Genomic DNA, 23,285 nt, shown 5'->3' on the forward strand with positions numbered 1-23,285 from the left:
TGGAAACATGGATTATATGACATAATTGAAAACGAAAGACTGGTTGCCTCCATTTTGACCTCAAACTTTCTAGTTGGGTTCGTTTTCCGGCTTATCTCTTGGCTCAGGCAGATTTTTTTTTAAGATTATTTATTTATTTGAGAGAGAGAGAGTGTGCGAGAACATGAGTGGGGGGGTAAGGGCAGAGGGAGAGGGAGAACAGAGCCCGATGTGGGGCTCGATCTTAGGACCCTGGGATCATGACCTGAGTCAAAGGCAGATGCTTAACCGACTGAGCCACCTAGGCACCCCTATATTTCCCGTTTTGATTTGAAAATAAAAAATGAGATTTAAGAAATCCAATCCAGTATGAGAAATATTTAATACTACATAAAACAACCACAAGTAGATTAAGGTTATAAGTAGGTTGCTAAAATAAAAGCCTGATTGATTTCCCTTTAGTAAGGAAGATCCTTTGAGATCCTGTGTGTTGATCTCCACAGAGCTTGCATGTTCGAAAAATGTGCTACTGGTGTTTTTGTAGACACGCAGAGGGAAGTCATTTAGTATATTCAACAACTTTACTTTTCAGGTTGCGTCCAATCACCTTATGCCTCCAGTGTCCAAAGTGTGCTAGAGGTCCTGGCAGAAACATTTGGATGAATCCCTCAGGTTGCGTCTCTTCTGGGTGCCTTTTCTTGAGGTAGAGTTAGGCTGGTTGAAGCATAGCCTTTCTTCCTGGGGAGTAGGTGGCCTCTGCTTTTTGGACATCCTCCTTGAATGTTCTGCTTCAGGAGTGGGACTGGTGGCATGTGGTCCAGCAATCTGCTGTTAGACAAGGGGATGAAGACCTTCGAGTTTCTTGGGGCTGCTGCTGACCAGGCTACATTGTCTCTTGGCTCTGAAGCCAGGTTGGCCCTTGAAGTTCTGCTGCTCCACAGAGGCGGAGGCATGGGCCTGCTAGTGAGAAGGGACTTCCCCTTCTGGAAATCACGAGTAGGTGGCAGAGCTAAATATCAAAATATTTCTTATTCCATTTCTCCTCTTTTTATCCTTTAATGTGTGTAGGAACTATGTAATAATCAAATAGCATGACAAGGCAAATGCATCTTCAGCACACTCAGATGACATCAAAGATTGATGACCAATCATCCAAAGAGTTCATTCTTACCATAATGTGGTGAGTCACTTTTATTTTTCTCAGGGGAGGAAAAAAACATTACCAAACTCTCACTCAACTCATATTACTAAAAGATTTTTTTCCCTCTTTTTAAAGACTACCGCATATATGATTTTTACAGTGAGCAGGGAGCTAACTGTACATGACTAAAATTTATGTGCCTGCCATCCTTCCAACCACGGGGAAACTTCTTATGTTAAATGTCTGGCCTTCCACTGCAATAGTAGAGAGAACAATTATGCTCATCCATCTCCTTGTCTCCAGTAGCTGAGGGTAGGTGTGAAATTGGAATATACCGTATAAGAGGAGGATCATTTTCTCCTTTAGAGTGGCCTTAGCCATCCACTCAAGAGAGCTCATTGACTACTGTTATGAACTAGGCACTGTGGGTGGCCATACCAAGGGTAGGCAAAGAGTCACAGCCCTCAAGGACACATGGGGTCACAGGTGAATGCCATGAGCACAAATATTTATAAAACTTGGGAAGAACACATGCTATAAAATGGATAAACCTTGAGGACATTAGGCTAAGTTAAATAAGACAGTAACAAAAGGCCATATACTCTATGATTCCACTCATATGAGGTACCCAGAATAGTCAAACTCATAGAGACACAAAGTAAAATGGTGGTTTTCAGGGGCTGTTGGAAGGGGGGAGTTATTGCTTAATGGGTATGGAGTTTCAGTTTTTCAAGATGAAGAATTGTGGAGATGGACAGTAGTGATGGTTGCACAACAATGTGAATGTACTTACTACTGTACAATTAAAATGGCTAAAATGGCAAATTTTATGTTATGTATATTTTACCACAATTAAAAAAAAACACTTGAGGAGAAATATCAAATTATGGTGTAACAAAGAACACAAGACTTGGAACTAAAAGAACCTGAGTTCTCATCCTTGCATGTCTACTGACTGTGTGATCCTAGCCAAGTCATTTAACTTCATTAAATGTCCTAATCTATAAGGCAAAGCAAATGACTGGAAGGTTATTGGGAGAATTCAAAGATGTAATGTATGAAAAAGCCACTTAGTTAAATGTATGGGGCAATACAAAATAAGTTTTATCATGGAGGTGATGAGGGAAGGTTTCATAAGGGCACCGTGATTTGAACAGGTCCTGGAAAGGTAGGGAAAAACATTTATGAGTGCCGATTGTGTGACTATTTCAGTTAATATAGCAAAGTTTTGTAGGTATTATTCTCAAAAAGAAGAAATTAAAACACAGAGACATAATTTGCCCAAATCCAAAAAGCAGCTCTGTCTTTAAAATTCCTCATGCTTGCCATTCACAGGAAACTGGAAATAAAGTGTTGAAATTGGAAATAAAGTAAAATAGAAAGTTAAAAAGTGGAGATTCAATAAATGCAGAAGCTGGTTCTTCTTTAAAAAAATCATTTTATTTTGAAGCAATTTCAAACAAAAATTTCAAGAAGAATACAAAGGAAAAAAAAGAATACAAATGACTCCCTCATGCCCTTCATCGAGATTCAACAATTGTTAACATTTTGCCATTTTTTAAAAAAAGATTTATTTATTTATTTGACAGAGAGAGCGAGAACACAAGTAAGGGGAGTGGCAGGCAGAGGGAGAGGGGAAAAGCAGGCTCCCTGTGGAGCAGGGAGCCCCATGCCGATGTGCCGATCCCAAGACCCAGGGATCATGACCCAAGCCAAAGGCAGACGCTTAACCGACTGAGCCACCCAGGCGCCCCCATATTTTGCCATTTTGGCTTTATTATCTCTCTCTCTGAACCATGTGAGTGTAAGTTTTACACATCATGCCCCTTTAGTCTATCAGAGAGAAAAAACTTCCTCTACTCTCTTAGGTTAATGACTTGATGTCTGCAAATTAAACTGACAAAAGACAGATGAACAAGAGGAAAAACAGATTTATTTACACACACAGCACAGGAGTTCACAAAGAAATGTGACTCAAGGCAGTCAGAATTTGGGGCTTATCTGGCATCTAACAGGGGATGGGTAGGGGCAGAAGGTCACTTCTGGGAGAATAAATGACTTCTTAGAAGGAGGAAAGAAAGGGCACTTACGAAAAAACAAGTAACCTTCTGGAAAGATGAATGGGCCCCTAGAAGAACTGGTGGGAGATATGATAGTTTTGTATCAATGCCTGTTTGAGAAGATTACAGGTGCTCCTGGGTAGGAGATTTATGACAATTGAGTTCCTTTGGGAAGCTCTGCTTTTAGGCAGATAAGGCATTTTAGGAACTCAAACGTTTTCAGCTCAAAATAATTTTTATGCCACAGAGTCTTATTCTGGACCCTTTCAACTTCTATACTTCAGCCCTGTGTTTCCCGAGAACTTAGGTAAACAGAGAACATTTTCAAAATCAGGAAATTCAATGCTATTATCCCAGAGCTGAGCACTCTGTACCTGTTCTTCAATTGCCTCTGACAGTATGTCTTATCTAGAAGGGGGTTGGCTAAACTGCTCCTTGCAGCTATATGAGAGCTCCATATTACTCAACAAGGATTTCTAGAGTGCCTATTCTGTGCCAAGCACTGTTCTAGACACTTAGGATTCAGGATAACTGTATCCATGTTTTCTCTTTCCCTCTCTTAGACAGGGCATCTCTCTTGCTGAAGGCTCTTGCTCTACTTGTGCTCTAGAGCCCAATCTCCTCCCTTGATGATCTACTTTCTTTTTCTTAGGTTCTTCCCATCAGCACCAAAAACATGCCCACGATTTTCCTAGTGCTAAACAATGACAACAATACTGACACTTTCCTCTACATCCTTCACCAAGTCCCAGTTCTCCCCACCCCTTCCAAATAGAACTTTGTTTTTCAAGATTTTATTTATTTACTTATTTGAGAGAGAGAGAGAGAGAGCAAGCACCAAGTACGAGTGGGGAGAGGGGCAAAGGGAGAGGGAGAGAGAATCTCAAGCAGACTCCACACCGTGCCCACAGTTCCATCCCACGACACCAAGCTCATGACCTGAGCCAAAATCACGTCGGACGCCCAACAGACTGAACCAGCCAGGCACCCCCCAAATGGAACTTCTTGGGTGCGTTTTCTGCATTTGCAGTCTCTCCCTGCACCCCCACTCCACTCCATCCACTACAACCTGGCTCAGCTTTCTGTGCTGTACTGGGGCTGCTCTCTCAAGATCACCTATGAACTGCTAAAGCCCATGGACATTTGGCAGCCTCTCTCAGTACCATCTCACATTATTGACATCTTGACACATTCTCTTCCCTTTGTTTCTCTAATACCAAACTCTCACTTGTGGTTTTCTTCCTAATTTTCTAAAGTTCATTTTTCCTCTTCCTTGTACCCTTTTTACCTAAATGCTGGTGTTCCTGAGTGCTTTATCCTAGGACACCTTCTCTTTCCTTTTCCTTTCCTTCTCTCCCTAGACTATCCACTCCCATGGGTTTAATTACGTATTTGTGGTAAATCAGCTTATACATGGTGTCTCCAACTAATTTCTACAGAGTTCCAGACCTGTACGTCCAACAAACCACTTAAAATTCTCCCAGGCCATCAAACTCAAGAGTTCCAAATTGAACTGCTCCTTTTCTGATGTTTCCTAGCCACCATTCAATTGTCCAAGCCAGAAACCTGAAGTCTTCTTGACTCCTTCCTGAATCTAAACCACATGAAACCATCAAATATAGTGGATCCTACTTTTGATTTGTTCTCTTCTCTCTTTCAACCTCTACTGTCACCATCCTATTTTATATCACCATCATCTCTTGCCAAGATTAGTGAAATCGTCTCCTAACCAATTTCCTTGCCTCCCTCCAATCTATCCTTTATCCTTAGTCAAGGTGATCCACCAAAATGCAAATGTGATTATGTCACTCTTTTGCTTGAGACTTCCAGTGACTTCCATTTGCAATTAAGACTAAAGTCCATAACATATTTCTAAGACCTGGCCTCTGCTAACCTTCTTGGCTTAATCTCTTGCCACCCCATGCCTGCAACACTTAGTAATGCTTAGCATATATTTATTGTTGTAAAAATAAATGGTTTTTTTCCTTACAAAATACAAAAAAGAAAAACTGTCTTATTTATTGCTATATCCCTGGAGCCCAGAATAGTGCCAAGAACACAGTAAGTATGCAATAAATATTTCTTAAATGAATGAAAGAATATTTGTATCAGTTCTAGTGACTACAGAATGGGGTTAAGCAAGAAAAATGGAAACTTTTAAATCCAATAACCATCTCCTAGAGTAGCATATTTACAAGAGTCATATTCTAAAATTTGGCAAATTTAAAAACCAACTACAATGATCTCAGAAGAAAAACATTTTAAATGGGGAAAAAAGCACACTTGTTCAAACTTTATAAGAAATAAAATACAAATTCATAGTATCCTCATTACCTCTTATTTTCATGATTTTAAATTATGACTAAAAATGCATATATTTGAACAAATAATCAAGGAATGCAGTGTTCCAAACTTAATCATTATATAATTAAAACAGATGAAGAGAAGATACTTACTTTAAAATCAGGACATCTATTTCAAAGACAGATCTTTTTTTAAACCTTTAAAGACTAATATTAAACAATCCACAGAGAGAGGAATTAAAGCTTGAAAATCTAAGAAGCAAAAAAATATTTTAATTAAGACGTTGATGAAGACAGTACCTTTAGATAATGATATAATTAAGGATAATCTCCAGATTGCTAATCTATATTGCTTAGGAATGAGAAACACTATTTCAATAAAACTAAAAACACCTTAGGGAAAAAAATGATTTAAGGACTCTTGTCAAAGTACAAGACATATTCTCAATTCACTGTATTACTGAATTGAAAAAGTAAATAATAAATAGCTGCCTCCTATATAAATAAGAATGGTTTATTAAATGAGAGATAATTTCACTTATTATAGCCATTCTCTCAAAAGGATATAAATTTATGTCTCCTCCTGGCTGGCATGAAATAGCTCTTAAGACTAACCATCTCCTTTGAGATGACTGGCTAATCATTTAGGGATAACAAAACACAAGATTATATTCCTACTTTGCACCAACATCAAAATACATTGCATGTAAATTAAAGATTATAATATTTGAAAAAATGAAGTCATAAAATGATCATAAAATGTTTGTGAATATTTATAAAATCTTGAGAAGACTTTGAAAACATTTCACCAAAGGTGGAAAACATAAGGCAAAGCTTAACAGATCATGATATATAAAAACATAAAAATAAGCATTAGCATTATACTTAAATGAGGTTTTAATTTATTCACATGTAACAAATCAAATGGCAGAGCTGAGCTTATGATGAAAAGCAGTAAGACAATAATCACTCCCAGGAAAAATGGGCAAAGGATGGGAATAAACAAAAATAACACAATGGCCAATAAATACATTTAAAAATGTTTAACTTTTTTCTAAACAAAGAAATGAAAATTAAAATGGGATGCTGTTTGCATATCCAATTAAGAGAAAAAAATGTAAATGCAATAAGGCGATATGTATATATAAAATGTTCACATTTCGAGAAAGTAATTTTTCTTTTAAGATTATCTTAAGAGTTTGTAGAATTATCCAAAAAATCATAGATATGCAAAAAGATTTAGTTATAAGTATATTCCTCACTGCTTTGTTTATAACATTGCAAAATTGGAAATAGTAGGGGTTGGTTAATTATGTCATGTTCAGGGGTGCCTGGCTGGTATTAATACACATACCCACAAACACAGTTATTTTGAATAGTTTCAGTGAGCAAAATCTTTAGCCAACACCTTAAGTATTATGATTTTTGGTTCATTTTAATTGGAGGAAGAACTATTTAAAAGGGTCAAGGCCTGGAAGACATTCTGGACAACCAGAGCGAGGCTGAAGGCAGTGGAAGCCAAGAAGGCATATCAAAAAGAGGCAGGATCTGACACCAATGTGATCAGGGATATCAGGGAAAATTTATGTCATAATTCTGCATTATGAAAATAAGTAATTTAAGTACATAATATCTTGAATATGCCAGGCACCATGTTAAGAATTTCATGTAGGGCACCTGGGTGGCTCAGTTGGTTAAGCAACTGCCTTCGGCTCAGGTCATGATCCTGGAGTCCCGGGATCGAGTCCCGCATCGGGCTCCCTGCTCAGCAGGGAGTCTGCTTCTCCCTCTCCCGCTCCCCCCTCTTGTGCTCTTTCTTTCTCTCACTCTCTCTCTCAAATAAATAAATAAAATCTTTAAAAAAAAAAAAAGAATTTCATGTAAACTGCTTTAACAATCTTAAAAAGGAAAATACTGTTATATCTGTTTTAAAAATAGTTCATGCTACATAGAAAAATAAACCTGGAACCTGGATTTCCTACCTCACACCATACATTCTAGAAATCAAAGATCTCATTGTGAAAGTACAACTCTAAAGCAAATAGAAGAAAGTGTAGGATGTTATTGTGACTTTGGGATAGGACAGCACTTTTTCAGTGAATGAATCAAAATGATTCATGAAACAATCAAAAAATTAATGGATTTGACTATATCAAACTAAAGATACTCATTCAACAACAAAACCTCATAAATAAAACTTATAAATGGGTGACAGACTGGTAAAAATTATTTGCAACATCTAAAATGGACAAGAGATTGATATATAAAACATGGGCTGTTCTGTAAACAGTTATATAGTAAATATTTTAGGCTTTGGGGATTATACGGTCTTTCTTGCAACTGCTCAACTCTGCTGTTGTAGCATGAAAGCAGCCATACACAATATATAAATGAATGAATGTGGCTGTGTTCTTTTTTAAAAAAATATTGATTTATTTATTTCAGAGAGAGAAAGGGCAGGGGGAGGGGCAGAGGGAGAGAGAGAATCTCCAGTGGACTCCCCAATGAGTGCGGAGCCCAAAGAGGGGCTTGATCTCAAGACCCCAAGATAACGACTTAAGCCAAAGTCAAGAGTCGGAGGCTCAACAGACTGAGCCACCCAGGCGCCCCTGAATGTGGCTATGTTGTAAGAAAACCTTGTTTAGGGGCGCCTGGGTGGCTCAGTTGGTTAAGCGACTGCCTTCGGCTCGGGTCATGATCCTGGAGTCCCGGGATCGAGTCCCACATCGGGCTCCCTGCTCGGCGGGGAGTCTGCTTCTCCCTCTGACCCTCCCCCCTCTCGTGTGCTCTCTCTGTCTCATTCTCTCTCTCAAATAAATAAATAAAAATCTTTAAAAAAAAAAAAAAAAAGAAAACCTTGTTTACACAAATAGGTGGTGAGCGGGATTTGGCTTGCAGGCTACAGTTTGTTGACTCCTAATCTAGAATATACAAAAAATTCTTACGGATCAATAGGAAAAATTTAGTAAACTCAATGGACAACCAGCAAAGGGTATCAATAAGCAACTGGCAAAACGAAAAATCTAAGCAACTAAACAAGTATATGGATGCGCAACTTTGTTAATCTGAGAAATGCAAATTAAAAGGAAATGTCATTTTGTACCCAATGAAAAGTCAGACAATTCAAGTGGAGGTAAGGGCATGGGGAAACATGGAACCCTAATGCCTTGCTGATGAGGGTCAGTTAGAGAGACATTCTGCAGAGCAATCTAGAAGGGCTAAGTGAACTTACGTATGTGTTTCCATAATCCAAATAAAGGAGAGCTTCTTGATAAAGGACAGCAGGCACCTTATAACAACACAAATACATTTTCCTTATTTTGTAATTAGATATAACATACTTTTCTCATTTCACTAGAAATAGACAACAATACCACCACAGACTGTCACTAGTCTACAGACCAGCTGTTATAAACTACTTCTACCAATGTGTTTTAGGGACACATGAAAAAAATATTAATATTCTTAGCATCTAATTCTTTCACAGTTTAGAGTTTCATATCTTTAAGAGAACTGGCTTTATGATACTACTGTCTAATGATGCTAGCCAATCAGGATTTGGGCTAAATTTCCAGCCTATTTTATCTGGATTTTAGGTAATCTAGAAAGAGATTATGTGCCTATGTGTGTGTGGGGGGGGGGGTGGCATAGAGAGGGAAAGAGAGAGTGGGAGGGGGAGAGAGAAAAGGAGAGGGAGAGAGAGATTGAGGCTGGTCCTGTGGACAAGGGAGGAAGTGCTGAGTGTAAAATTTACATAAATTTAAGATAAAGCAAGACTTCAATTTTGTAGGATGGAAGCCAATTATAGGGTTCTACTCTTAGATCTTTCTGAGTTTTTCCCTTCTCTAAGGTGTCAGGAGCACATCAGTAGAAAAATTTGAGAAATGGTCATTTAATAAGAAGGGACAATTATTGAATATCCTTCAATCTTTAGCTAAATAAAACTAAGCTATAAGGATGTTTTTGTCTCTCTTCATTGGGAAATTAGGCAATATAACCTGCTTGGTAATTAGAATTGCAGCTTCCTTTAGCCATTTTTTCCCTACTTCCACCCTGAGTATAATCTGTTGTGGCATTAGGTTTTGAAATAGAGACTTTCCTTTCATTGAATTCATTTGCCATGGTCTGATAAAATATACAATGGATTATTCAAATTAGTATGACCAAAACAGCAAGAGCAGCTTGCAAATACACCAATTAAAAAGGCGTATTGTCTCAAAGAAAATATATCCACATGCTTTATCTTTTTTTTTAGGGAGGGAGGGACAGAGGGCGAGGGAGAGAGAAAGACTCAAGCAAGCTCCACACCCAGTGCAGAGCCCAACACAGGGCTCGATCTCACAACCCTGAGTCATGATCTGAATCAAAATCAAGAGTCAGATGCTTAACCGACTGAGCCACCCAAGGTGCCATCACATGTTTTACCTTTTTTTGTTTTTTTTAAGATTTTATCTTTAAGTAATCTCTACACCCAACATGGGACTTGAACTCACAACCCCAAGATCAAGAGCTGCATACTCTACTGACTGAGCCAGCCAGGCACCCCTCTACATGCTTAACCTTAAAAATGATTTGTTATTCAACTCTATTCCAGTACTGAAAACCACCTCAGAGTTAAAAGCTGTGAAATAAATGAAACATTTTCTTTCTTCCCAGTCTTTTATCACATGCTCATTTGCTTAAAAGGTTAGATTATACTAAAGCCTATGTATACTATTGTTTGAGTAGTCATTAAAAGAAAGAGTTTACAGTGAATTGTACACATTAAACAGGTGAATTTTATGGTATTTAATTCTATCTCAAGCTGCTAAAAAAAAAGTGGTTTAGATAATCAGTCATCTAGTCTTGTGGCTCTTAACTGTAGTAGAATGGGATCAGAGGCAAAAAGGAGGCGTGGAATGATGCTAGCCAATGAGGATTTGGGCTAAATTTCCAGCCTATTTTATCTGGATTTTAGGTAATCTAGAAAGAGATTATGTGCCTATGTGTGTGTGTGTGGGGGGGGGTGGCATAGAGAGGGAAAGAGAGAGAGAGTGGGAGGGAGAGAGAGAAAAGGAGAGGGAGAGAGAGATTGAGGCTGGTCCTGTGGACAAGGGAGGAAGTGCTAGAGCAAAAGGTCAAGACGAACCAAATGTCAGAGTTGAAATACTTTTCCATGAATTCCTAAGAAACAGGCTAACTTAGAGAAGACTTCTGTCAGACACTATTGAAAGGAAACGTGATAGTCCTCTTTCTTCATCCATAAACAGGTCATTTCCAAAACACTAGTAAGAGCTCAGGAATCTTATTTAAAAAAGACTTCTTTTGGGGCACCTGGGTGGCTCAGTCAGTTAAGTGTCTGCCTTCGGCTCAGGTCATGATCCCAGGGTCTTAGGATTGAGCCCCACGTCAGGCTCCCTGCTTAGTGGGGAGTCTGCTTCTCCCTCTCCCCACTGCTTGTGCTCTCTTGCTTTCTCTCTCTCTCAAATAAATAAATACAATCTTAAAAAAAAAAAAAGACTTCCTTCTGTGGCCGGCAACAACTTTCATATAAGGACTGCTTGAGTGAAAACTGAAGGCTGCTTTTAGAAACAAGAATTTAAAACAACAAAGATCATACTGTATGTAAAGGGAACACTTTTGATAGAATGGTTTTTTTTAAAAAAAGACAACACATAAATATGATAAAAGATAGAGTGCTGGTACACATTTATTCTTTTATTGCTAAACATCAAATGCCAGCAACTATGGTATCTTCAACTTGAATACTAAGAATGAATTACAGCACAGTCGAAAGATCTGTAGAAAAAAATACCTGTGCACCATCAATTAGTATGTGGACATTCAATAAATACCATAGGACAAACTGATGACTGAAAGCCATGTATCCATGAAGTACTTGTTTAAAATTTGCTGTTAGAAGACAATGACCTTATAAGAGCGATCATCAAAAGGTCAAGTTTAACGCATGTCTTTTCAAACTGAGATGAAAAGAATATATACGTTCTTTACATATTGTAGGTGAGTTAAAAAAACTGCTGAAAATGTAAACAACGTAGAGTAGGAACACTGAAAATAAAGTTGTACTGTTGAACGTGACAACACAGAAAGTACATTTTCTTCAAATCCTCAAAGTAATTCATTTTTCTAATTGCTCTACAGGAACCAAAATGGATTATTTTCATAAAGATGATAATATACTAGGGACACAAAGACCTTCCAAGTTATTTTTTTGTTAACATATTTACAGTAAATATTCAATAATACTATTCATAGCTTACTTAAATAGAAACATGCTTTTCTAATCCATAAATACCAGTATTCATCATCCATTCAACCATGTTTATTAAGTATTTATGATGTCTCATGCACTGTGCCAGGGATGCAAAGATGAGTATGGCATGGTCCTTGCTCCAGAAGTGCCCACAATCAAGCTGAAGAGACAACAGACAACATTTCCTTTTTTACACGATGAGGCCATTTCTATACAAATGTGACTGATCTGCTCATTATCCTAATAAGAGTGGTTCTCAAAGCCTGACCCTATGAAGCAAGAGACCAAGATGTTCAAATGCTACAAGAAAATGAGGTGTTTGGTTGTTGTTGTTGCAGTTGTTGTTTTTTTTCCACCCAGAAAAAGAAGTTAATGGGTAGGAGCTCCTCTATTTAAGTTTTTTTCTGTTTTAAAAAACTGATCTGCACATATACGACATATTCATTAGTAAACTGCATAGTTCATGTAATCAAATTAATTATGCAAGTATTTCATGGCATTCCCCAAGCTCTACTACCTAAACAGGTCTGAGCTCTCTGCTAAGACTTTGATCCTGAATCACTATCTACCTAAGAATAGAACAACCACCTTTTTTCTGGGATAAACGAATAACTTGTATGGTTTAACTGATGACCTCAAGTCATTAATAAAATCTTAACATTATACTCAATAAATAATTTCTATTTAAGAAGGCAGGCAAACTTGCATACAGTCTAAAGAGTTTCTTAAAAATGATTAAAAACCTTTATTGCCTGAAGTGCGGCTCAATGATCAGAAAAAGGTGAACCCCATGGAATGCCTCACTTAGTGAAAAAGTTGGGTACACAGTTGTTAATGTTCTTGAGTGTATGAGGGAAGCACATATTTTTCATTAAAGAACAGCACGCTCAGACACTTAGAAGACCAAGAGTTCACAGTGGCCTGAAGTGACTTCCTGGATCTTCCAGGGCTCCAGCTCCAGTCCAAAAGACCTTGAACTACTCAGGGCTCTTTTGGGCTCAAGAGTCAGTTCCCAGGCTCTGGCAAATCCACATCTGTACTCATGTGTAGCCATTCTCACTGTACTACCAAGTCTTCTGTGGACCCACAGAGGTAGCTTAGGAGAAAGATGGAAAACAAGGACTAGGTGTTTAATTACTCAATACAGAGAAACATGGAAGCTGCTGGTGAGAACAGAGTATGGTTGAGAGCTTAAGGTAGTTGCTCCTTGAAGACAGGAACCCAGGACCTAGGCCCCAGATAACCCCAGCAGCACAAGAGAAAACGTCTACCCTGGAAAGGTTCCGAGCTTCAAAGCTCTGTAGAGAATGGTAACCAGGACTGCAGTAGATCTGTCTCGTGATCTGTTAAAAGACCAAGCTCAGTTCTCACGCTCAACTTTAACTTCCTCAACTCACATGCTGCAAGTGGAAGATACTTCTTGTAGCTCAGTCTGAATGTCTGAACACAGTGCTGCTTTAGGAGCATATGGGGACACATTATCAAAGAGGCAACTTTTGTGGGGCAAAGCATTTATCATTGTAAGCCCTACTTCCTACTTTGTTCACCTATTTGGTATCATTTGACAAAGATTTTCCCTTTCATGTCAGCAGATTCTTTCATAGAATTTTATTAATTGTAATCAGACCTCAGTTGTCAGAGTACAAAATAATATACCAATAAATCTTAAAATACTTTTCAAACTAAGAAAAAGGACAAGAGATATAGGCCAAGAAAATGCTCACCCTTCCACTTGGCCAGAGTCTGGTCTTCTTCAAATCTGGATTAATGATGCTTTTTCAAAAAGTTTTCCCCGATTAATTCCACCCAATTCTGTTCTCCTTTACACTACTGCAATATGATATGTAGTCACACAAAATGGTTTAACATGAATTTTCACTTGTTTAGAAATTGTTCCACAAGCATCTGAAGTTTGTTAAGTTCAGTCTTTAAAAGTTGGATGTAGTCAGAGACTATGCCTTTCATTTCTTCTGTTTATCCCCCATCCCAGAGTTTGGATATTCTGATACAGGAGGAGCTTAAAGTCGTTGGTTAAAATGTAATTTTAAGGAAATGCTTTCTATTTCATATGAAGTATCATTCTGCAAGATGAGTGCAAATATTACCGTGCTGTAACCATCCAGAGTCCCAGGGTCACGTTGGCAGCCAAAAGTACACTACCACCGAGCAAGATGAAAAATCCTATCAGATCTTTGATATCATTGTCTCCAATCACTGAGGTAAGGGTAGCATCTAGGAAAGAGTTTAAAATCCACTGACCATCCAAAGCAAAGCAGGGCACTGCATTAACAATAGCTAGAGCTCCTGAGAGGGAAATCAGGTACCTGGTTAAAATGAGTTAAGGAGCCGACTGTGAAGTCTGAGTGGAAAACATATCTAATAGTCAGAAGAAGATATTTTACTAGGACTGCATTTGAGATCATAGTTGACTTCCCTCCTTTCTTTAAATTTCTGCCCACCAGTACAGGATATTCCTTCTTAGATCCTGGTATTTATTTGTTTTTAAAAAGATTTATTTATTTATTTTAGAGAGAGTGAGTGAGGGTGCATGGGTGAAGCAGGGGGGAGGGGCAGAGGGGGAGAGAGAAAGAATCCTGAAGCAGACTTCCTGCTGAGCAAGGTGCCCCATGAGGGGCTTGATCCCACAACCCTGAGACCATGACCTGAGCCAAAACCAAGAGCTGGCCGCTCAACTGACTGAGCCACCTAGGCACCCCAGATCTCTACTATTTCAAACAAATTATTTATATTATTTCAAAGCTCAAAAACCTTGACTAGAAAAATAAAGGGCAACCATTTGTAAACTAAGGCAATCTATAACAAACTCAGAGAAAGACAGAGTCTTTGTAATCCTCTAATGACACAAGGAGGGAAAGGAATGTGGAAGCAATTAGAAATAAGGGAAAATCACTTTTTGATCCTTACAAAGTATTAACTTATCTTAGGAAACATAAAGATTTTGGCTGCTTCAACTCTATTTTACTATTATCTATAAGGTTATAGCATAAATATAACATCACTCTATTTTATTATCATCTATAAGCTTATGTCTATCATAAATCTCTGAGACAAAGGTGTAATCTACAGGGTACAATCTTGGTTGTACATATTTTTCAGTAGCTGCTCATTTGTTTTCCCTTTCATTTTTTTGCAAATTATTGAGGAAGGAAATGAAAATGATTTGAAAGTCACAAAAATATGTGTTGTGCACCTGAAACTAATATAACACTGTAATGTTAACTACACTGGAATTAAAAAAACAAAAAAGATTCATGCTTAGAAATAAACTTAAAATCTAGAAAGTAAAAAAAAAAAAGTGACAAAAATAACCCTTACAAATTGTTCGGTTTGTTCAGATTCTTCATAATGATGAATTTTAAAAAACCAAGTTTTACATTCAAACTGAATATGCTAAAGAACACAAGATTTTGTCCTCTGAACTGCTATTTTAATAGTGGAAACCAGTTCGATCTCCCTTACGCATTCCTCCACTTAGTCAGAGCTAACAGGCTCAGAAGGGGCAGAATTCATCACCGTGGTAGTAACTGAAGCTTTCATTCTTTATAAACTTACTAAAGGGTCTTAGATCTGTAAATTCAACTCTCAATTTATAGTCTGGGTTCCCTTCCTTCTATATCTTAACTTTTCTCCTTCCCCCACCGATCTCTCTCCCATGACTTCTTCCCTTCTAGGTACCCAATCTGATCTTTTTCAACTTTAAAGTCTCCTTTTTAATTGTTAGCAATCAATCGGTACTTGTAAGGTCTATGCATGCTCTACTCAAGGTAAGCCTGATCATGTTCCAAGTAACACTTTTAAAAACATTCTTCACACCAGAAAGGATACTTGACAAATGTCTCCACAACCACAGGCAGATCTATGCTTAGAAAGTTGAAACGTGGGATAAAACTGGTGATGCTCACTAAAAAAGAAAAACAAGGAATAATGAATATTGTTCATACAGATAAGCAACAGTATTATAAAAATTTTTCCATATGGTCAAAAATTAGGCTAGCCTATTAAATTGGTTGAGAAAGCCCTTCCCAAACATATGCAGGCAGCCTATATGCCCCACATATAAAAACAATTATTCTAGAACACCTAATAAATATAGTGGAATACAGAAATTCATGTCCCAGTGTACTTACATTTGGAGGTGAGAATAAGATAAAACTGACTATATACCAAGTATGACTACTAAATACAGAGACTGACTTAAAAACTATGCCAGAATTTATCAAGAGTCCTTATCCTTCAAAGAGATATAACCTTAAAATTACATTCACTGTAACTATTAATAAATAAGAAGAATGACCCAGGTTGTATCTCAGGATATGACTATAAAGCAATGGGAGAGCCTTTTAAAGCGTAACATAAAACCTACATGTTCAAAAAAAAAAACAAAAAAACCCCCCAAAAAACCAAAAAAACCCTACATGTTCATCAACTGATGAGTGAATAAAGAGAATGTGGTATGTTCATAGAATGGAATATTTGGCCCTAAAAAGGAAGGACATACTGACACATGCTACAACATGGATGAACCTTAAAGACATTACGCTAAGTGAAAGAAGTCAGTCACAAAATATTCTACTTATATGAAATGTGCAGAACAGGCAAACTTATAGAAAGAGAAAGTAGATTAGTGATTGCCAAGAGGTGGGGGGGTTGGGGGGAAATAAGAACTGACTGCTTAATGGATATGGGGTTTCTTTTTGGGGTGATGAAAATATTCTAGAACTAGATTTGGTGATGGTGGCACAACTCTGAATATATATATATATATATATTTTTTTTTAAAGATTTTATTTATTTATTTGAGAGAGAGAGAATGAGAGAGAGAGAGCAGGAGAGGGGGGAGGGTCAGAGGGAGAAGCAGACTCCCTGCCGAGCAGGGAGCCCGATGTGGGACTCGATCCAGGGACTCCAGGATCATGACCTGAGCCGAAGGCAGTCGCTTAACCAACTGAGCCACCCAGGCGCCCAACTCTGAATATATTAAAAACTCTTCAGTTGTATACTTTAAAAGGGTCAAATATATGGTATGTGAATTATATTTCAATACAACTGTTATAAAAAAAGGAACTTAAAAAATTCTTGTTCTACAAAATGAGTTGGACCATACGATCTTCAGCCATATGGAGAAGCTATTTAGTCCAATCATGTAGCCACTGTTAAAACAATTATGCTGGCCCAGTTTTGAAAATTATATTCATATAAAATTCATGTGTTATACACAAATTATAGTCTTATCATGATGACTCTTGGCATTCTCTGGGGTATGTTGCTCTTGCCACTGTTTTGGGAACTTGGATAGATTTAGTAAACTCTCAGAGAATATCTGAGAAATCATCTATGTGACTTGGGCATAAATGGTGGTGAAAAGAAAATACATCACTCTCCATAGGCAGACATGGGATTCAGCTCCATCTCGCTTCATAAATGCAGATTATTTTCCTAATGGTAAATTTCACGCAACGCTTAACAACAAGTTAATAAGACTTTGAAAAGTGGTCACATTTATAATAAATAAAATTAACACAGGATTTGTACTGAGTTTCTATCATGGAGAATATATGGCATCTTAATGATTTTCTGAGGGTCGACCACAATAAATACTCACCTGTGTAGTGAAGGTGCAGTGGATGGCCTACATACAACATATCAATTTGAGGTGGATGTTTCACTTTTATTAAGCGAGTATGAGTTTCCAAAGAAGGTATTATACAGAAACTTGAACTTTTTTTACAATCTTTATTGGTTCTACAAACTTGTGTGGCTTCAACTGCTTTCCGGGCAGGTAAACATGTGTGCTATGAACAAAATATTAATTAGTCAATACTAAAAATAATTTACTAACAAGAAAACCAGAAAGTTACAGCTCTTTAATATCTTTTATGTCACAGAGCATAAAAGGAACAAAATTCATATAGAAGAAATGCCATTTATGTGCACCTACTATAAATTAGATTCAAGTATTCCACTTCGGCCAAATAAGATATTACAGCTATAAATTGTTAAAGATTCTCAGATGAAACGTGACAAGTGAAATGCAGAAATTTTAATAAAATGACACAAAGCAAAAGGTAAAATTTTCATAGATTCCATTTTAGTTCTATATGATTATTTTGTAAAAATTATATCAGACAAGCAAGACTGCTTCAGGGACAACTCACCAAACGCTTATTAAAGTTATTTCTGTAGGAAAAGCACACATCCGTGAGGCTGTGATTATTACAGCATTCGGTCGAACCATCTAGCCGTTTGTATGCTAAAGAGAAATAATTTATTAGAATCTGTTATACAGAAGTACATTTGTAATAAAAATTTTGCTTTCAAGAAGGAGGGGGCTGGGGGGATGGGTTAGCCTAGTGATGGGTATTAAAGAGGGCACGTGTTGAATGGAGCACTGGGTGTTATATGCAAACAAGGAATCATGGAACACTACATCAAAAACTAATGATGTAATGTGTGGTGATTAACATAATAAAAAAAAAAGAACCACAAAAAAAAAAAGACAAAAAGAGTAAGTAAAATGCACACAAATTTGGAAACAACTATATGATTCAGAGTTCAGTTTGACAGGCTACTTGCTGCAGTGATTTTATGGTACAAAAAAGGACATGATATTACAAAAAGAGATGTGTCCAGTTTGGAATCAAGAAGCAGTACTTCCCCTCGGTTACCTGTCTTCACATAAACTTACCTACAAATAAACCTGGAGTTCCAGGGTCTCAGTAGGTTTTGCAATGACTCCAGCAGGTCAAGCACAAATATTTAATGAGCCACTATTAGTGGCTTTAATGCTACTGACCCAGGATTACGACTGAGTTCCTGCGTTCTAGTGTTAGCAGAGTGGGCGAGAGGATGAGAGACTCTCATCCCTAAAATCACTATTATATCAAATATCTATCTTACCTCCATGCTTACCTTGGGGCTTTCCTCATAAAATCAGGGCAGCCCAATTTGACCCCAGAGATGTGCAATATTTGCCAGCCTACTAGTAATCCAGTTACCATTTTTGGAAGACAATGGAAACAGGGCAACTATTTATTGCCATTATTCATTTATTTTTAAAGATTTTATTTATTCATTTGACAGAGAGAGACACAGAGAGAGCGGGAACACAAGCAGGGGAGTGGGAGAGGGAGAAGCAGGCTTCCCGCAGAGCGAGGAGCCCGATGCGGGGCTCGATCCCAGGACCCTGGGACCATGACCTGAGCCGAAGGCAGACGCTTAATGACTGAGCCATCCAGGCACCCCTATTCATTTATTTTTAAAAGTTCTTTGGTAGACTGCCTCACTTGTATCTAGGGCAGAATAAGAAAACTAAGTCACTGATACAGGTGGGATAAAAAATTATTTGCATGTATTTATTTTGGAAGGTTTCCTGCATTCAGCATATCAAACCTGTAAAGCATAAATCGATGTGTAGCAGGGACCAATTAAACTTAGAATCTTATATTCACACTACCATACTCAGATGTGCTGAGGAAGATAGACTCAAGAGCAAAGTTACCAGAGAATTACAAAAAAAAAAAAAAAGTACATTTTTCTAGTACCACAAAAAGCTTTTCTATTACAAGAGTGTCTTCAGGAACACTGGCATGAAAATGTTAGTAGATATGCAATGTGATTTTATAAGGATTTTATATTTTTGCCATCAGTTGTTGTTTGTTTTTAAACAGTTTTTTTTTTTTTAGTGATCTCTACACCCAACAGTTGGCTTGAACTCCTGACCCTGAGATAAAGAGTCAGATGCTCTACTGACTGAGCCAGCCAGGCACCCCTAAACAGTTTTTTTTAAACTAGGTTATTTGAGGGGTGCCTGGGTGACTTAGTCCATTAAATTTCTGACTCTTGATCTCAGCGCAGGTCTTGATCTCAGGGTCTTGAGTTCAAGCCCTGCATTGGGCTCCACGCCCAGTGGGGAGCCTACTTTAAAAAAAAAAAAAGAAAAGAAAAACTAGGTTATTTGAGGAAGACATCTTGTATTGGTTAGACTGTCACTATCTCTCCTTGGCCAACATAAAACGAAGAACAAAACAGAGATGAAACAAACTGGCTGATAAATCAGTTTCTCCTCTGCATTGCTTGGCTGTGTGGGTAGTTTTGTTTTCTTAGCATAATTGAATACGTATTTAAATTTTGGATAATGAGTCGTCTCTGAAATATGAAAGCAAACTGTGAATATCTAATGGCACAGACAAACCTGTGCCTGTAATCATTCATCAGCCCTAATTATAAAGTATAAGGCAAAAAGTTGTTTAGGATTTTTTATTGTTTACCAATACAGGCTACAATTTCAGTGTTCTCTCTGATCAGTTGCCAAGTCCCACCAATTTTAACCTCCTTATTATTTTTCCACCTATATATTCCCATTCGAATGTAGATTCTATTTCCTCTCATCTGACCCATTTGAAGAATCCTAGTTGTCTTGTTTGCTCACCAGCTAGCTAGCATATGCAAGCCTTTCTTACATACTGAATGCTTCAGATTAACCTTCCAATGTAGAACTACAAGAATGTTAACTCCTCTAATTCAAAACTTCCAAAGATTGCACTGCTCCCAAATAATGTCTAAATTCCACAGACTAAAATAGAGAGACTAGAGAGACTTCTGTTCTTTTATCATCTTATCTCATACTATTATCTTGCTGAACCAAATTACTAGCAGTTCCCTGACCACTTTCTAGTCTATGGTACCAAGGTTCATTTCTGTTTTGGCCTCCTGAAATTAAACTTACTGCTGAGGCCCAACTGAAGGGCTGCTATTATGAAACCTGCCCTCATCTTCTCAGTCAAGACTGACTGCCACCAACTCCCATAACTCCCACCAATTCCTGTCATTACGGTACAGTTAACCTTGTACCGTAATAATATGGGCATGGTCTGCTTCTTTTTTTAAAAAGTTTTTATTTAAATTCCAATTGGTTAGCACACAGTGTAATACTAGTTTCATGTATATAATATAGGAATTCAACACTTCCATACATCACCCAGTGCTCATCACAAGTACACTCCTTAATCCCTATCACATGGTCTATATCTTTGATTAGATTGAGCTCCTTGAGAAAAAAGTTTCTCAATCTTACATAAGGTGCATAACTCAATATACACTGAATACATAAATGATGTTCTATGCCATTTGCCTTTGTATTAGTAATTATTTAGAAAATTTACATCTGATGTTTGATCACTAACTTTTCTTGGAGGAATGTATACAATACAGAATTGAAAGTCAGTAATTTGATATCACTTTTTTTTTTTTAAAGATTTTATTTATTTATTTGACAGAGAGAATGAGAGAGAGAGCACATGAGAGGGGGGAGGGTCAGAGGGAGAAGCAGACTCCCTGCCAAGCAGGGAGCCCGATGCGGGACTCGATCCAGGGACTCCAGGATCATGACCTGAGCCGAAGGCAGTCGCTTAACCAACTGAGCCACCCAGGCGCCCAGTAATTTGATATCACTTTTGATACAGCATGTCTGGTAACACAAATGCTTAAAGGGGCCAACCAGGAAGCAAATAAATGAAGTGGATAGTTTTGGCAAAAATAGGAAGTGTTGGGACTGTGATGAATTAGAAAATATATATCCTGCTTTAATGGGTGAGCAGTGAGGCTACTCAACTTGGGGGCCTGATTCCACAGATCATCTATTTTATTCCAAAAGAAATCTGAAATCTGTACTTTCATATGAAACCTCTTGTTATTGGCATCTAATTAATATTAAAAAAAATACCATGCAAGCCAAACTAAATACATCTGCCGAGGTTGGATTTGGCCTCTGGGCTACCACCAATTTGTAACCTCTACGTTATGGCCTCTTCCTATGCTGATTACTGTAACCCAAACATAAATCCATGGCTGTGGCCATCCTGACAAGTTTAAATACCTCTTGACAAACAGAATTTTCCAATAAAGAGTTAAATATTTTGTTGTGATTTGAGAAGTAAATTTGATATTTCTCTGTTTATCTGTTAAAAAAAAGTTGTATTAGAATCTTTTCTACTGGGTCACATTTAAGGACAAGTTGCTAAGCCAATTTCTGTTAACTCAATTCTTAACCTATAAGATGGGGATGGCACAGACAATTTTCACACTAGTGTCCATACTTTTATTAAGCATGAGAGGCCAATCTAATTCTACTTTACAAAGAGCGCTCAAGACTGCATTGAGAGGCCCCCGAGGCATTTATAGGTTGAATTTAACTCTGGAAGATTAGAATTGTCCCTTAAATCTCCTCAGTCTGGGAGACAATTAGGTAATTCAAGAACAGATCAGTTTTAGAATTCTACTATAGGGACAACCTGCATATTCTGAATATACCCTAAGATGGGCCTCAAAACAAAGCTGTAGAAATAGGCCAGCCTCCAAAGAATAGTCTAGACCAGAGGTTTATTATATTTTTAAATTTTTTTTTTAAAAAGTACTCTCTACACCTAATGCGGGGCTCGAACTTAACAACCCTGAGATCAAGAGTCGCAGGCTCTACTGGCTGAGCCAGCGAGGTACCCCACCAGAGGTTAATTTTAGAATAAGGCTGGAAAGAAGAGACTTTTTCAATCTATAGTTCATAGTCCCCACTACTTTCTATATTACTAAAATGAACTGAACAATTTTCTTACTCTAGTTTATTAAATATATAAATGTAGTTAGAGCTCCAACACAGGGAGACAAGCCTAATTATTTATTCTTAGTTCCACAGCAGAATTTATACCAGCATCACCTAGTAACCAGTAGCTAAAAAATTATAAACACACACACACACATTCTCTCTTCACTTTAGGATAGCAAAAAAACTTTGGATCATAACTTGACATTCACAATGGAAAAACAGATACTTTACTCCAAACATTAAAGAAGATTTAGGCATAAAAACAATCTGGGTACTCAATATATATGGAAAGGCTTCCTGAAATGTTCCTTTTATTATCTTAAACCAGGTGGGGAAAGGTCTTTTCTCACTTGAGTTAAAGATATGTAGGACAGGACAATATTCTCATTCCCAGGCAGTTACAGGGATGTACTGTCAAATAAATAAAATCTTTAAAAAAAAAAGAAAAGTCCATAGCCCCAGTGGTCAAGTCTGCCATTAAAATTAATCTGGTATTTATTCAAAGTTACATTTATAGTCATTAAGATTCCTGTAAGTTGGCTAAATATATGTACTCCATTTTATTTTTTTATTTTATTTTTTTAAAGATTTTACTTATTTATTTGACAGAGACAGAGACAGCGAGAGCAGGAACACAAGCAGGGGGAGTGGGAGAGGGAGAAGCAGGCTTCCTGCTGAGCAGGGAGCCTGATATGGGACTTGATCTGGGATCATGACCTGAGCCAAAGGCAGCCGCTTAACGACTGAGCCACCCAGGTGCCCATATGTACTCCATTTTAAAATGGTTAAATAGAGGTACAGGTTTATCAGACACAGGCATCATGTAGAATAAACATGTATCCTAATACAGTCACTCCTAAGGAGATTAAATAGATATTGAAGAATTATTTTGGGACTGATTTTTTTTTTATTAGTGTGGAAAGAATAATAC

General features: G+C 37.6%; 1 protein-coding gene across 8 annotated transcripts in view; it reads right to left on the minus strand.

The window, feature by feature from the left end:
* Positions 1-577: 577 nt before the first annotated feature.
* MBTPS2 (membrane bound transcription factor peptidase, site 2) overlaps positions 578-23,285 on the minus strand; it is a 48,862-nt gene continuing 26,154 nt past the window's right edge. Inside the window, exons 8-14 of one of the 8 annotated variants that reach the window (XR_014141377.1) lie at positions 17,913-18,007; positions 17,360-17,549; positions 15,583-15,658; positions 13,461-14,060; positions 11,744-11,896; positions 8,716-8,772; positions 578-5,735 (exon numbers count right to left, since the gene is read on the minus strand). Coding sequence is in view for 1 of the 8 variants with exons in the window: in XM_081809054.1 (XP_081665180.1) it covers positions 13,838-14,060; positions 15,583-15,658; positions 17,360-17,549; positions 17,913-18,007 (584 nt within the window). In the remaining 7 variants the exon portion in view is untranslated. Of the gene's footprint in view, positions 5,736-7,934; positions 8,120-8,339; positions 8,773-11,142; positions 14,061-15,582; positions 15,659-17,359; positions 17,550-17,912; positions 18,008-23,285 lie in introns of those variants that run through there. The other 7 variants (XR_014141375.1, XR_014141378.1, XR_014141374.1 and 4 more) reach the window with 7 other exon arrangements.

The sequence above is a fragment of the Leptonychotes weddellii genome, chromosome X (genome assembly GCF_054177405.1).
Source record: "Leptonychotes weddellii isolate Sample4059 chromosome X, ASM5417740v2, whole genome shotgun sequence".
Classification (NCBI taxonomy): Eukaryota; Metazoa; Chordata; class Mammalia; order Carnivora; family Phocidae; genus Leptonychotes; species Leptonychotes weddellii.